At 43.9% G+C, this 14315-nt stretch overlaps 1 protein-coding gene across 1 annotated transcript in view; it reads right to left on the minus strand.

Annotated features, from left to right (window-relative positions):
- Positions 1–12701, minus strand: part of LOC102387029 (lysyl oxidase homolog 2-like) — a gene marked incomplete at its 3' end in the record, with an annotated part of 14488 nt that extends 1787 nt beyond the window's left edge. Inside the window, exons 1-2 of the mRNA XM_025210138.1 lie at positions 11962–12701; positions 2666–3088 (exon numbers count right to left, since the gene is read on the minus strand). Of these exons, the coding sequence (XP_025065923.1) occupies positions 2666–3023 (358 nt within the window). The remainder of the gene's footprint in view (positions 1–2665; positions 3089–11961) is intronic.
- Between the last annotated feature and the right edge of the window lie 1614 nt (positions 12702–14315).

The raw sequence follows: 14315 nt of genomic DNA on the forward strand, positions 1-14315 counted from the left end.
CTGGCTTGCATCCATAGATGCTTCTCAAGCAAATCCCAGGACGTCATTCTCCCCTTGTACTCAGGCTTGGTGAGGCCGCAGCTGGAGTACTGCGTTCAGTTTTGGGCCCCACAATTCAAAAAGGATGTGGAGAAGCTTGAGAGAGTCCAGAGAAGAGCCATGCACATGATCAGAGGTCAGGAAAACAGACCTTACGATGACAGGCTGAGAGCTATGGGGCTCTTCAGCCTGGAAAAGTGCAGGCTCAGGGGTGATCTGATGGCCACCTCCAAGTTTATAAGGGGTGCTCACCAGGATCTGGGGGAATGATTGTTCACCAGAGCATCCCAAGGGATGACAAGGTTGAACGGTTATAAACTCCTGCAAGAACATTTCAGGCTGGACATAAGAAAGAATTTCTCTACTGTCTGAGCCCCCAAGGTCTGGAACAGCCTGTCATCAGAGGTGGTTCAAGCACCTACATTGAACACCTTCAAGAGAAAATTGGATGCTTATCTTGCTGGGATCCTATGACCCCAGCTGACTTTCTTTCCCTCAGGCGGGGGGGCTGGACTCAATGATCTTCCGAGGTCCCTTCCAGCCCTAATGTCTATGAAATCTAGCTCCACAGATGGTGTCAGCCCATAGCTCAGCAGGCTTACACTGATTCACAACTGAAGAGCTGGCTCTCTAGCTAATAATGACTGTACTGAGACATACAAGCCAAAGGTTTACCAACTTACAATTTGGGGAGCCCAGACTGAGAGACCATAAAGGGCTCGACTTTCAAGAAGCGCTGATCAGCAGCCACTTGCTAAAACACTGTGTCTTTTAAAGTCTCTCTCAATAAAAAAAAAACAAATACCTTTCCAAATCCTCATGCACTGGGGGAAAATGTGCAATTGTGCAAGAGTCATTTCATATATGGACATGAAATCACGTTGATGCACTTTGAGACTTGCAGCAACAGGCACATACCAGATAGCGTGCTCCACTATAAACAGTTATGTTTCACAGTGTGAAACAAAGCCCCTTTCTCTTGTAAGCTCCCCAGACCACTCCTGCTTGCCATTTGCGTCAGCACACAGAGACAGGCAGGCTGAAGTGACCTTAATTATGAACTTCCCTCGGGTGAAAGCTAACATCCCTCAGTGATGGCTACTTCAGAGTGCCTCATGTCAATAGGTGCCTCAGCTTGGTTGATTAGACCCTGGCCTCCAATCACACAGGCTGTGAATCCTCTTTCTATATTTAGGGCCCCTCATATCATTTCTGGCATGTCAAATCCTCACTCAATCACATTTCAGAAAGAGCTTTAAGTTTTGATTGAATCTCACTTACAAAAATCTTGGTCAAAATCCACATTTATAATAAGCAACTAGCTATTTGGAACGTGTTGGTATTTGGATGCCCTGTTTGAAACACCCTTGAAAGGCCTGATTTTCAGACCATAGTAAGCACCCACCCTCTGGAAAAATAAGCTTCCTTTAAAATGACTTAAGTTGGGCACCCCAAAAATTTATCAGTTGCACCTCAAAATCTCGGACAAGTTTCCTCTGCAATAGTTGAGAATGGGGACAAAAGGCCTGCGGCTTTAAATGTAATGCACCGTCCCAGCTGTGGTCTTCCTAGAGTATAGTGAAGGGCCTGCTTTGCAGAAGTGCTGCAATATTAGACTGTACTTGTTGCTGCAAGGGTTAATCACCCCCCACTGCAAGTGATGTTATTTGTTCCTCCTACCTGTCCCTCATGATATAACACACCATTTTAATTCACCTTGAAAAACAGGTAGATAAGGACTTCCTAAGCATCACCCCTACTACCATTATATGCGAGATCAGCACCGTTTTCCTTGGACTGCATCCTGGCTTCATGTGCCACACCTGAGTGAAAGGCCTTGATGCAGTGGAAGCTCTATTCATGGTCACTGGGAAAGGACTTCCTCCCTTCAAGCTGCTACTACAAACACAAGACAGCCTCTGCATATTTCTATCTAGGCACTTATATGTATTGCTTTAACATCTGTGCCCCTAGTGCCTCATGCAGCTGCTCTACTGAGATCAGCTGACTGATTCACGAAAGCACACACTAAAGGTAGAAAGAAAGCAGACTGCTGTCCTTGGAGAAGGAAGAGCTGTAAAACATAGTAACAGATTGACTACTTGGGGAATTGTTTAAGCACAGGTTGGACAAACTTGGCTGGGATGGTTTAGACAGGGCTGATCTGTCCTAAAGCTTGGGGTTACACTAGATGACCTTTTGAGGTCCTTTCTAGTCCTATCTCCATATGATTCTATTTGATGGAGGGGGAAATAAAGCCACAAGAAATTAAATGGCTAGTAGAGGCTCACAAATAGGCAACCATGAGCAAGGCAAGAACAGCACACAGATCTCTTAGTCCTGTACTTTAAACACCACACACTGAACTGGAGCTCTCTAGAAGACAGTCTAGACAGCCAAAATCTCAGATGACAGTTAGCACCAGCGTAGGTAGCCTGGAAACAGGATCAGAGATTTTTCTCTCTCTGGCAGGGCCTTTTTAGACCATGGGTAGTAACATATGGGCATTGCTGTTGACATGTAAAGGGCTTTACAGTTTGAATTTCCCAATCCAGGCCCTTTCCCCAGCACTGAAGTCACTCCCAATAACTCAAGCAAGCACAGGACAGGACAGCAACTTCCTTACCTTCTCCCTTTCCATGTTTGGAGCCCGGGAGCCAGGACACAGCCTCCACATAGCCCAACTCTCTGCACACTACGTGAGCAGAGTGGATGGAGAAGTCATCATCGCACACTGTGCCCCACTCGCCATTGTAGAACACTTCCACTCGCCCTTCATTGTGCTTCCTCTTCTGCCCTGCCAGCCGCAGCTGAATCTTGGGGACGCTGGCTGGCCACTGAGGACGTTGTTCTTGTGTGGGTTGCTCAGGGTAGCCAGAATATGGCCAGTACCCATACTGGGCAAGACCTAGCGAGCTCAGGGAACTGAAGAGGAACAGCACAACAATGCAGTGGTTATGGATGAAACCAAGGGATCTTTCCATGTTCCAAGGTCTCCGTTCTCAAAGCCAACTCCTCTCTAGCAGCTACCCTTCAGCGAGTGGCTTTCCTGAAATAAAAGAAAAAGCCAGCTTAAGTGGTAAGACATAATAAGACAAGGGGGTTTATCTATTTCTCGGAGGACAGGGCACAGCTAAGAATATGCCCAACGTTGTCAGCAGAACGAAAGCCATGTGAGATGTATTTTAGCTATTGGAAAGTTTGCTGAAAAATGCCACTTCCATCGCCTTTCCACATTTAAGTCACATTTACTGAATAGTTTCAGCTGGAAAGTATTTTTTTTTTGGAGGCAAGAGTCACACCGCTGCCAATGAATAAAAGGTGGGGCACTGCTACTGACAGCTTGTGGGTTGAAGCAGTCACCAACCAGGATGCAGAAGACGCCTTCAAAAGAGGATCTCCCACCTTCCAAAATGAATGCACCACGTGTAAATAAGAAACATTCACTACAGCAGGCACTGAACCCCAGAAATTATTGTCATTCAGACAGAAAAAACTTTTTTTTTTTTTAATTTATCCAAATGCTTCCCTCCCCTCACTCTGTTCAGCTGTTCAACTGAGCAATCTGTCATTCACCACAGGTCCTGTAGGACATATTTCCTGGTAAAATATACAAGTCATTAAATGGAGAATACACAAAACCATTATTTTGCTCTGGAGAAAGAAAAATGATGCTGAAGAAACAAGGCACTTGACTGGGATTTAAGAGCTCTGGATCCCATTCCCAGCTCTGTGGTTACATTTGGGTCAAGCCATTTTCTCTCTATGGCTCAGGTTCTTTGTCTGTAAAGCAGAGATAATGATATTTACCATCCTTGGTAAAACACTTTAAATCAGTCTCTGGCCCTCCAGGCAAAGCTGCTTCACAAGGAATGTAGGCAACCATCAACCCTTTGGATCATGGTATAAGCTTAGGAGGAGCCTGATGAATTTGCTTGTACTGAGTCCTGTGACCACCAAGACCTTTGATGTGTACACCTAGGGAAAAGTTTGGAGGAGTGGAGGTTGCCCAAGACCCAGTTGTTTCTCTGCAATTGCGGTGGCCAGGCATGTGGATGTGATAAGGTGCCCCTGGTGTTTCTGGTTTCATTCCTTGTAACTGTGCATGAGGGTTTGAAGTGGGAAGTATTAAAAATCTTGTGGGAAATGGTTGCCTGTGAACATCAGGGACTGGACTTGTTCTGCATTCTTCATGTTCCCAATCAAATAGCGCCAAAAATAGATGCCTGTCCATTCAGAACTAGGCTGAGTTCCACCATATTTCACATCCCCAACTCTCTAGATGCTTCTCCATCTCAAAGATTTAGGGAGCTAACTTCATAACATCAAAAAGCAAGGGATAGAGTATTCTCTGTTATAAAGTTGGGGGAAACTGAGGCATATACAGAAAGCTAAATGTTACACAAATCTATAGCAGAGCAGAAGAGTCAACTAAGAACTTCTGCATCTCAGTGCCTTAAATATAACGCCATTCCTCTTCCCCTTAGCCACAAAACAGCTCGTAGAAAACAGTACATTTTCTGATTTCCCAAAATGCAAGAGTTGCATTCCAGTGGGACCCAATGCAGTTTGAAGCAACTGTTTAATAGAATCTGTATTTATAATGACCAGTTCTGGATTAATCTATTTAACAGTCTGTGTGTCCAAACAGGAGTTCCAGCATTTTTCTTCTTCTCTCATCTGATCAAACGGACCATAAAAAAAATGCTAAATGCAGCATTTAAACAGTGAAAACACAGGAGGGAAGAGAAACCTGGAATAATGTGGTCAAGATGGAATACTTGTATCAAAGTTGGAGTTTTCCCAATTCCCAACATGATGACATAAGGCATACTTTCCATTACTACACATCTGGCTTCACCAGCAAAGTATGAATGTATATTACCATGCCCAGGCAGGAATACTTTTAGCGCAGACTTGCCTGACATTCTCTGGCCTATTGGTACTAACCATATGCAATCCAGCCAGTCAGCAAGTTGACTAGCTGGAAACTCAGTCGTCAAATTACTCCTGCCTTCTTATAGCAAGTGAAGGTTCAGATACTGGTCACTTAGGGTAGGAGGAGTGGATTTTCTGCTTAATGAAAAAAAAATAAAAATGGAGCCAGACATGGTGCTGAACTTAATGTCAGCTCATTTCCTGCCTCAACCCTCAAATATTCCTCTGTTTTTCATACAGCCAGCACATGGAGTGGCAAGACAGCCCACGTGAGGTCTGGTGGCTGAATGTTTTCTAAATGATGCCATGCCAGACAGCAGTGGGAAAAGCTCACCAGCTCCTTGAAGCTGTAACATTCCCCAGAGGCATGGGAAAGGGCCATCTCTAATATAGATGCTTGGAAAGAAAGATCCTTCAGTATTTCCTATGTCTCTACTACCCATAGATTACAAAGAGACAACATGACACAAGTAGAAGCCCAGTGGGCCTTGTATTTTGTAGGCTTCCAAGATGTCAAGAAAGGCAGCACTATGGCCCCGGGCATTAGCTTGGTGTTCAGCAGATTTGGATTCCATATTCATCCCTCAGACCTATGCATGTAAATCATTTGTTTAGAAGTTAAGCATCAGTGATAACGGTAGGAATGTTCCTAGTATACTTATCTTTGAATGCGAGGGGAAGGGTACCACTTGCTTTAGCTAAAGCTCAAAGCAAACTTGAGAGGAAAGGGCTGTTATATATTCATTCAAAGATAGACCAAATATCAGTCTCAAACAAGATGTGGACTTCCACTGATTTTCATAGACCAAGATTTATGCCCCGATTCTCCCATGGAATTCAGTAAGGTAGATACCTCCATATCCCTCTGATATAAGGTAGTATTACCCCCATTTCACAGATCTGAAACTGAGGAGCAGAGAAAAAAGACTTGGCTAAAGTCACCTAGGGTGTATAGCAGAGCTGGGAAGAGAATCCAGGTCTCTTGCATCCCAGGCCAGAAACCTGAAGGAATGTTTTTGTGCTTTTCTTCGGCAGGTCATTAAGTGGGAGGGGGCATTCCCAAAGAAGATACAGTCCTACTGCAGAATTCTTGTTATTTAAACACCTTTTTACACAAGTCTCATAGGATGATGTTATATGCTGCTCTCACTGATTTCTCAGTGTTATGCTGCTCTCCATAATGACAGCTCAACATTTTGTCATGGGTTCAAGATGATCTTTATTCCCCTGAAGATTGAATATTTAAAAGAACAAAAATGTCCTTTATAATCCATTAGACCATCCTGACAGGAAAGGCACATCCTAGGCAAAACTATGGTGGGGCAGGAGGAAAGCACTTTGCCTTATGCTTTCAGAACAGGTACAACAAACAGAAAGCTTTAGGGCACCACTCCATTGTGTTACTACAGATTTGTGCCAGTGTAGCACACCAGGTGTTCGAGCTTACTGGACTTGCAAGAATCTTTCTACTTTCTCTGCCACATGATTTGAATTAGTTTGTATTTGGTTGGATGTCACTTCTAACGGATGTGTAAATTGGATGCTGGAAACAAACTGAATACTAGGCCTGTGCGAGCCGGATCGGATTGCTGCTGACTTCGGAGCCGGCTGCTTCGGATGGCCGTGATCTGATCCGGAGCTCCAAACTGCGTTTCCGCCTCAATCCAGCCGAAGTGGCTCCAAAGCTTTGGAGCTGCCTTGGAGATCCAGCCATAGGGTATAAGGGGAGCAATAAAATAGCTATAACTTTGTTTTTTGTCCTATTTGGATGAACATTTCAGGGATGGTAGACTCTGCAGAGGATGAAGTCTGCCAAGTTTTGAGAAGATTGGCGCAGGGGTTTGGGAGGAACAGCATCCCAAATTCGTGAAACCCAAACTAATGCCACAGCTGTGTTACACCACGGGGGGGGGGATCGTCAAAACTGCAGGGCTGGTAGCTCTTACTGAGGCCACAAAGCCTGCCAAGTTTCAAGGAGATCGGAGCAGGGGTTTGGGGGGAACTGCCCCTCAGGCTGTGGACAAGCAAAACTTGTGCCATGGGTGACACTGCGTGTGCCAAGGCGCAGCAGGGTGACAGCTGCAGGGATGGTGGCCACAACGCCCGCCAGCTGTGGAGATCGGTGCAGGGGGGTTCTGGGGCCCTGCACCCCTAGCTGCTGCCAGGTAAAACTCCTGCCAAGACTGTGTCGGTCTTGGGGCAGTTGATTGTCTGTATTGAGTCTTTCCTCTCCTTAGCCTGGTTTTGTAGGTGCTAATTGATGCTCGTTAAGTCGTTATGTAGTAGCTAGGTCTTGTGTATTGAGCTGGTCTCCGAGTCCCTGGTCCCTAAGTGAGTCATGATTGATCTATTGGTAACTGGGAACACAACAGCTTAGCCGCCAGGCCTGCAGCAGTCTCTCCCCGCCCCACCCCAGGACAGACACAGTGAGTCCCACAAGCAAACCATGGCACGTTTTGCTTCTCCGCAGCTTGAGGGGCAGTTCCCCCAAAACCCCTGCACTGATCTTCTTAAAACTTGGCAGGCTTTGTGGCCTCAGTAAGAGCAGCTACCACCCCTTTAGTTTTCACCCCCCCAATGTTGTAACATCTAGATGTGACATGAGTTCTGCTTTCAAGAATTTGGGGTGCCATTCCCCCCAAACCCCTGCACCCATCTTCTTGAAACTTGGCAGGCTTCATTCTCTCTGCAGAGTCTACCACCCCTGAAAATTTAATCCAAATCAGACAAAAACAACAACGTTATATTTTATTGTTTCCCCCTTATACCCTATGGCTGGATCTCCGAGGCGGCTCCGAACCACTTCAAGCAGCCTAACAAGGCCAGCGCTTCTACCCGGATGTGCTGCTTCGGACCCCGAAGCGTCCGAAGCTTCTCCAGATCTGAAACCTCGCACAGTCCTACTGAATATATACATGTTAGTCAGAACTAGCAGCTTTAAACTTGGGAGGAAGTTTATTTCTCAGAACAACAAAATTGAAGGACTGTAGGGTACTGTCTTAGAGAGCAATGGGACAATATGCAATTAGTTTTGAAATAATGAAATTTAGCTTTCCCACGGTTGCAACATATCCTAAGGAATGTGTTAGTGTGCGTTTACAGCTTGTTGGGATGTTCAGAATTATCTAGATGTTCTTATTTTCTCAGAAAGTTTCCACATGATAGATATTTTTGCAGTCAGACAAAGCCAAAAACAATATATGATGAATTTATTATCAGGTCCATAAAGGAACTTGAGAAGTAGAGGCAAGAGGCATGACATTAATCCCAATATAATGGGCCAAATTTATCCCCGGCTGAAGTTTCATTGGCATTATACCGGTGATCAGTTGGGCTCAAGATTAAACTAAGTACAAACACTTGCTGTGGGGAAAGACTGTGGAGTTGGGTTGGGTTATTTTACTTCCTGGCCAGCATGTCCCATGCCCCTACCCTGTGAATAACCTACAGAGGATGTGGATGTCAGAGTTGTCAACCAAAGAGTCTGGCTCCTGTGCTCAAAATGCAAAGCCTTGTGCTTTTAAGTTTTGGAAGTCTCCAATTCAATTTCTATTCTGGACTGTTACAGATCCCCCTAACCTTCAGCTTTAAGGAAAACAACTGTTACCCTCAAGGTGAGTGCTTATCATACCAAACTAAATCTGGATGTGTTTTAGCTTGGGTCTTTTGTTTTTTCTTTCACATTTATAAAGAGGTCCTTGATTTCTTTAGCAGAAAGACTGCACCCAAAGAAAGCAACTATTTGGAGAAACAATTAAGGGTCAGAGCTGGGTACTTACTAGCTGACGTGTTAATTAATAAACCAGATTGACCACTGCAGGTTGACAGACCTTGTTAAATTGCCCTTTGTCTCGCAGCTCCCTTCCAAGGCCTCAATAACTATGTTAATGATGTAAGTCTCCATCTCTCACAATTTCAGCAGACCTCCTCACTGAACAGAAAATAAATCACATCCACAGATGACCAAATCAGTGGAAAAACCGAGATTTCCTGGCTCCCTATCCTGGGCTTTAAGCCATAAGACTATGCTCCATCTCTGAACTAACTCAGTTTTTAAGGCTTGGTCCTACAAATTGCTGACAGAGCCCTTTGCAAGGGTAGAGTCTTGCTAATCAGAGAGACAGACAAATGCACTAGGCCAGGAGCAAATACAGAGCTATTTCCCTTCAGGATTAGGTTGCACCATTACTCTTTAGAGAATTCAATAGTTGAAACTAATACACCATTTTCCACCCCAAAAAGCCCTGCCATGAGCTCTGCAGAGCTTGCTGGCTGCCAGCAAGGATTCCTTTTTAATGTTGCTGGATCAGACAAACAATAGATCAGCTCAAACGTGACCAGAAGTAGCAGCCTCCTTGCTCTACACAAATATCACCTTTTCATCTCATTTCTGGCAGAAGAAAAAAAAAAGAGAACAACTTGAACAGTGAACTTGAGTTCTTTGGGTCTTTGTGTTAATGGTGCCAGTACTGCTCCATTTGGCTTGTATGAAATGGGTTATACATTCAAAGAGGAGGAATAACTGGCACTCTGACTGTAACCAGAAGCTATATTTTCATGGCTATTTCATAGCAGGGATTGTCAAGTAGTTACTATTTACTGGCTCAGAATGGTACCACATTAACGGTGCATGCTGAGATTTTTATTCAGTTCCATATAAATCAAGTTCCTCAAGTACAATGCTCCAGCGGAATGGAAGGAAGTACTACATATAGTACCTTTCCACCATCTCACTTGTATGTAAAAGGTTCAAGTCATCTTCTCTGACCCAATGAAAGACACAGTACTCCCATACAGAGCCTGACAGCACCAAGAAAGTTAGAGGAAGGTTTCATCATTAACTTGAATAGGAGCGACAGCAGGGCCATATACTTCTTGCTACTCGGAGGCACATGAAGCTGCAACCTGCAGTCTAATGAAGCCAGTTTCATAATAGGGGGAAGATTAGGCCCTTATGGCACATAAAAACCATGTTGATCCTCAATTGTTCCTGGCCTGCATTGGGACTAAGAGCCTACTTGAGTAATTGGCTTTAAAGGGCACAATTGGCTGGAGTAAGCACTACTCCAGGGTTTTCAAGATGGCAAAATATACCCACACACCAAGACATCAGTTTATCGGTAAGAAGTGAACTGGTAACACTGAACAGCAATGGCAAAGCCCTTGCCACTTCAGCTAGAGGCTTAACTTGACTGAGAGTTAACAGTTATACCAATTGCTAGCAAAATGCTAGAAAGGGCCATCTATTTGCAACAGATCACCAAGCCCATTACATGACCGAGATTCTCATGATTACTTCAAACCCTGACAAGGCTCTTTAAGTATTTGTGCAATTGTGGAAGTGCCACTAGGTAGGGAAACAGTGTCTTGTTGGACTAGAAAATCCAACTCTTCCTTTCACTTTTCTAAAATGATGAGAGCAGAAACATGTAATCGATTTATGAACCAAGGTTTCTAGGTCCCTGGACAGTTCTAGAGAATCTTCAAATTGTTCATAAACAGCAAACTGATAATCCAGAAGATACCAACATCAAAATCCCTGGCGTTCAAATTCATTTGAGTTGAACAATATAAATGGTCTAACACATTCTGCTACAGCAGAACAGTCTTCTCAAGGATGACGACTTGAAGGCTACACAAGAGTTCTTGAATGTTCCCTTTTTAATCTCAGTACCACTGCACACTCTCCACAGAAAAGTCCCTCTGCAAAGGCATCTGAGAAGTGTACAAATAGAAGGAAATTGTATGAGCCATACTTGATGCTCTACCTGAAACAATACAAAGCATATGCCATTAGGCACCAGCAACTCATGGAAATTCCCTACCTCCAGGTAATGTAGAAACAGGTATTCTGCAGATATCACCCCTGCTGCGGCTTTAATCCAAACTATAGTATGAGGTCAAGAATGGACAGGGCTTCCGAAAGCAGCACTTCCCCAAGACATTACATGCCATTCATACAGGTTCTAATTACAGCTTCACAGGAAGCCAAATGAAAACTGTTGAAACTGCAGAGATTTTCTTAGCCCTTTGCCAACTGCACGAGACAAGCAAACTCATAATTTGGGATCTCTCCCTAGATAATTCTCATTTGAAGCACTTACCTGTGTATATGCAGACTCTCTCTGCCACATGCCTGCAATTTATCTCCAAACAGATTTTTTTTTGATTGGATTCCTTTTTTAAATGAAGCTATCTAAAATGACTGCCTGGTTAACAAAAAGCTGAACCAGTTTCTGGCTGAAAACAGTTATTTAAGTGATATAAATCCCTTGCTACTGAAACACTTGCAGTCACTATCTCCTACAGGGGCCAGTCTACATCCCACTGAAGTCAATGGTACAACCTATGCTCAAGACAAGACTTAAAACTACAGTTCAGTACAGGATTGGTGCCCTGGTTTTGCAACAAATTCCAAGTCCACCCTCATACACCAGTCAATAGGTGATGTCTCAGATGTCTTTAGAGAGATATCACCTAAACTGTTGCATAACCATTTTCTGGATGAGAGTGATATTCATACACATCAAGGGAAAAGCCAACATATGTTAGCAAGTAGCAGCAGGAGGTTTTCATTTGCAACCGCAACCATTCAGTTGCACTGGCGCTATCCAGTTAGCATGGGATTTTCATAAAATCAGTTGAGACAGAAAACAGTGGCTGGCTGCTAGTAGGTGTGGCTGCCAGTGGTGAGTTGATACCTGCTTTGGGAACGCAGCATCTCATCAGTCTCCTGCACGATAAGCAAGGCTCAAGTGCTAGTAACACTTGAAAAAAGTATAAGATTAATTCATTATAACACCACTCATTCATAGGGAAGAACTGGCAAGTACGAGGTGCAGGGAAAGTATGGGGGAGCCTCTCATACTTCAGCTGGAACAAAGTAACAAATTGCCATCATAATGACTTGCGGCCCAAGCGCCATCCTACACACCACAAGATTTGGCTTGACAATAAAAAACAATGATTTTGTGAAATAATTACCCAGGGCTTCCTGGTCTCTCCCTCCACATTCAGATTGTGGGGTGATATAAGAAAAACCTCACAGACTTGCTGAAAGATTCACAGCAGGGGACAGAACTCAAGAAACAATACAGACCACATTGCTGCAAAAGATGAATAGGGAGGATAAATGTATTTACACATAGCAACATTTTAATGACTAAGAAACAAACATCATCTTAATCCTGGGAATTTACTGTACTTGGTGTCATTAAATAATCTAAATATGAAGAGTGAAACTCACCTGGCAAAAACATGCTAACTAGATTTTGACAGAGCTATAAGTCTGGCCACACAACCCAGGGAATGGACAGATGTACAGCGATAACACTGCAAGAGACATATGGGAACTTGCCTCTCAGAAGGGCAGATCACCTGGTCAGTGGTCCACCCTGCACTAAATGGAGCTAAGCCACAGTAATTTGCCCCTGAATGAAATCAGGGTTCAGCTTTTGGTAACTGGTTCCCCACTTTTCTTACATCAGTGTTTTGCCTGCCCACATCTTCAACATTAACCCACTACTATTAGTTCTATCACTCAAGTGAATTCTAGAGGCCGATGAATTCCAGCAGGTCCCTGTTATACACTGCAATAGTGCCACCTTCATATCATTAAAAAGCCAGAGAAAAGGGTTGGAAAGCACAAAGATATCAAAACACACTCAAATGGAATAAGGGAATGCAGGGGTGACCACCAGCATCTCGGGGAACGTTTGTTCACCAGAGCGCCCCAAGGGATGACGAGGTCGAATGGTCACAAACTACTTCAAGATCGTTTCAGGCTGGACATAAGGAAGAACTTCTTTACTGTCCGAGCCCCCAAGGTCTGGAACAGCCTGCCACCGGAGGTGGTTCAAGCGCCTTCATTGAACACCTTCAAGATGAAACTGGATGCTTATCTTGCTGGGATCCTATGACCCCAGCTGACTTCCTGCCCTTTGGGCGGGGGGCTGGACTCGATGATCTTCCGAGGTCCCTTCCAGCCCTGATGTCTATGAAATCTATGAAAGGGGAAAAGAATGGCTGCAAACTCACACACCTGCTTCTCCCACTGAAATCACTTGCGTTCAATCCCAACCATAGCTCTTGTTCGATTTTTCAATCTACCTCAAAACTAGGTAGAAACAATTTATGTCCAGGGATCCAGACAGATTCAGCCTCTGCCCTGTCTCAACTGCATTTTATTTTGGCAACAGGTTTTAATTTCTCTCTTCCCCCACTACTTTTCAGCAATAATGGAGAAAGATGAATGGAGCACACTATCTTCCTGGTTGCAGCACGACTGAATTTCTCAGGCTCCTGGCCAAAGTAGACTCTTGGCTGTTGTTCACATCTTAGGAACTAAATGGATTATGATCTTAATAGGAAAGCCTCCAGGAACAGATGTAACACCTGGATGTGAATTAAGGGTAGGATACAAAGCAATTAAACAGACATGAATTTCCAAATCTAATCTTACTCCCTTACTTTTTTTTTTAGCTTTAGAAAGTCGAGCGGACTTGCGATAAATCAAACTCTAGGACCAATCATCTGCCTCCATTCCCAATTCTCTCAAAAGAAGCAGCAGCAACTAGAACCTCAAAAGTTACAGTTCTGCTTCATCAAGAGAAAATAATATGCTCTTGAAGGAAAGGAGAGCTTATAAAAGAACAACACAGTAAAAGCCACAACTATGCAGGACTCGTAGCAAGAGAACACATGTGCATGTAGACACTCTGTGCACCAGGAAGCGGGGAACCCTAGCAAATATCTAAGTCAACTAAACAGGGAAAATCCCTGCCATAGCACAGATTTAGCCGGCATTCACAAGGCAGAAATGGCAGCTTTATGTATTACCTTGGCAAGCTTTTGGGCACAGTCACCCTTCTTCAGGCCCTTTCTTGCCAAGAATATTTTTCCAACTATTTAGTTGGTCTAATAAAAGATATCACGTCTACCCAAAGAACTTTACCTGCCTATGTCCTTAGACCAACACGGCTACAACTCATAACCCAGCAGCTTTATGTATTGGAATGAACATGCTTTCTGGATTTCCATTATTCAGATATTAACTCTGATGTCACCTTTTGGCTCCATTCTGCTTTCTATATAACACAGAACTTCCATTAATGTTAATTCCACTTGGCTTCTCAGGATCTCCATTATGAGCCCAAGTGCTATTGAAATTCACTCAGAGTTGAACACCTCATTCTCTGAAAGCTCTTCTGAAATGCCCACCTTATCAGCTCCTCCACAAAATGGGAATCTACTCATTTCAGGGAGGAAAAGGAACCCAGGCATCATATATAGGGTGATGTGCAAGACATTTTAGCTTCTGGATGCAAGATATGGAATAC

This window comes from Alligator sinensis, unplaced genomic scaffold (assembly GCF_000455745.1).
Source record: "Alligator sinensis unplaced genomic scaffold, ASM45574v1 scaffold685_1, whole genome shotgun sequence".
Taxonomy (NCBI): Eukaryota; Metazoa; Chordata; order Crocodylia; family Alligatoridae; genus Alligator; species Alligator sinensis.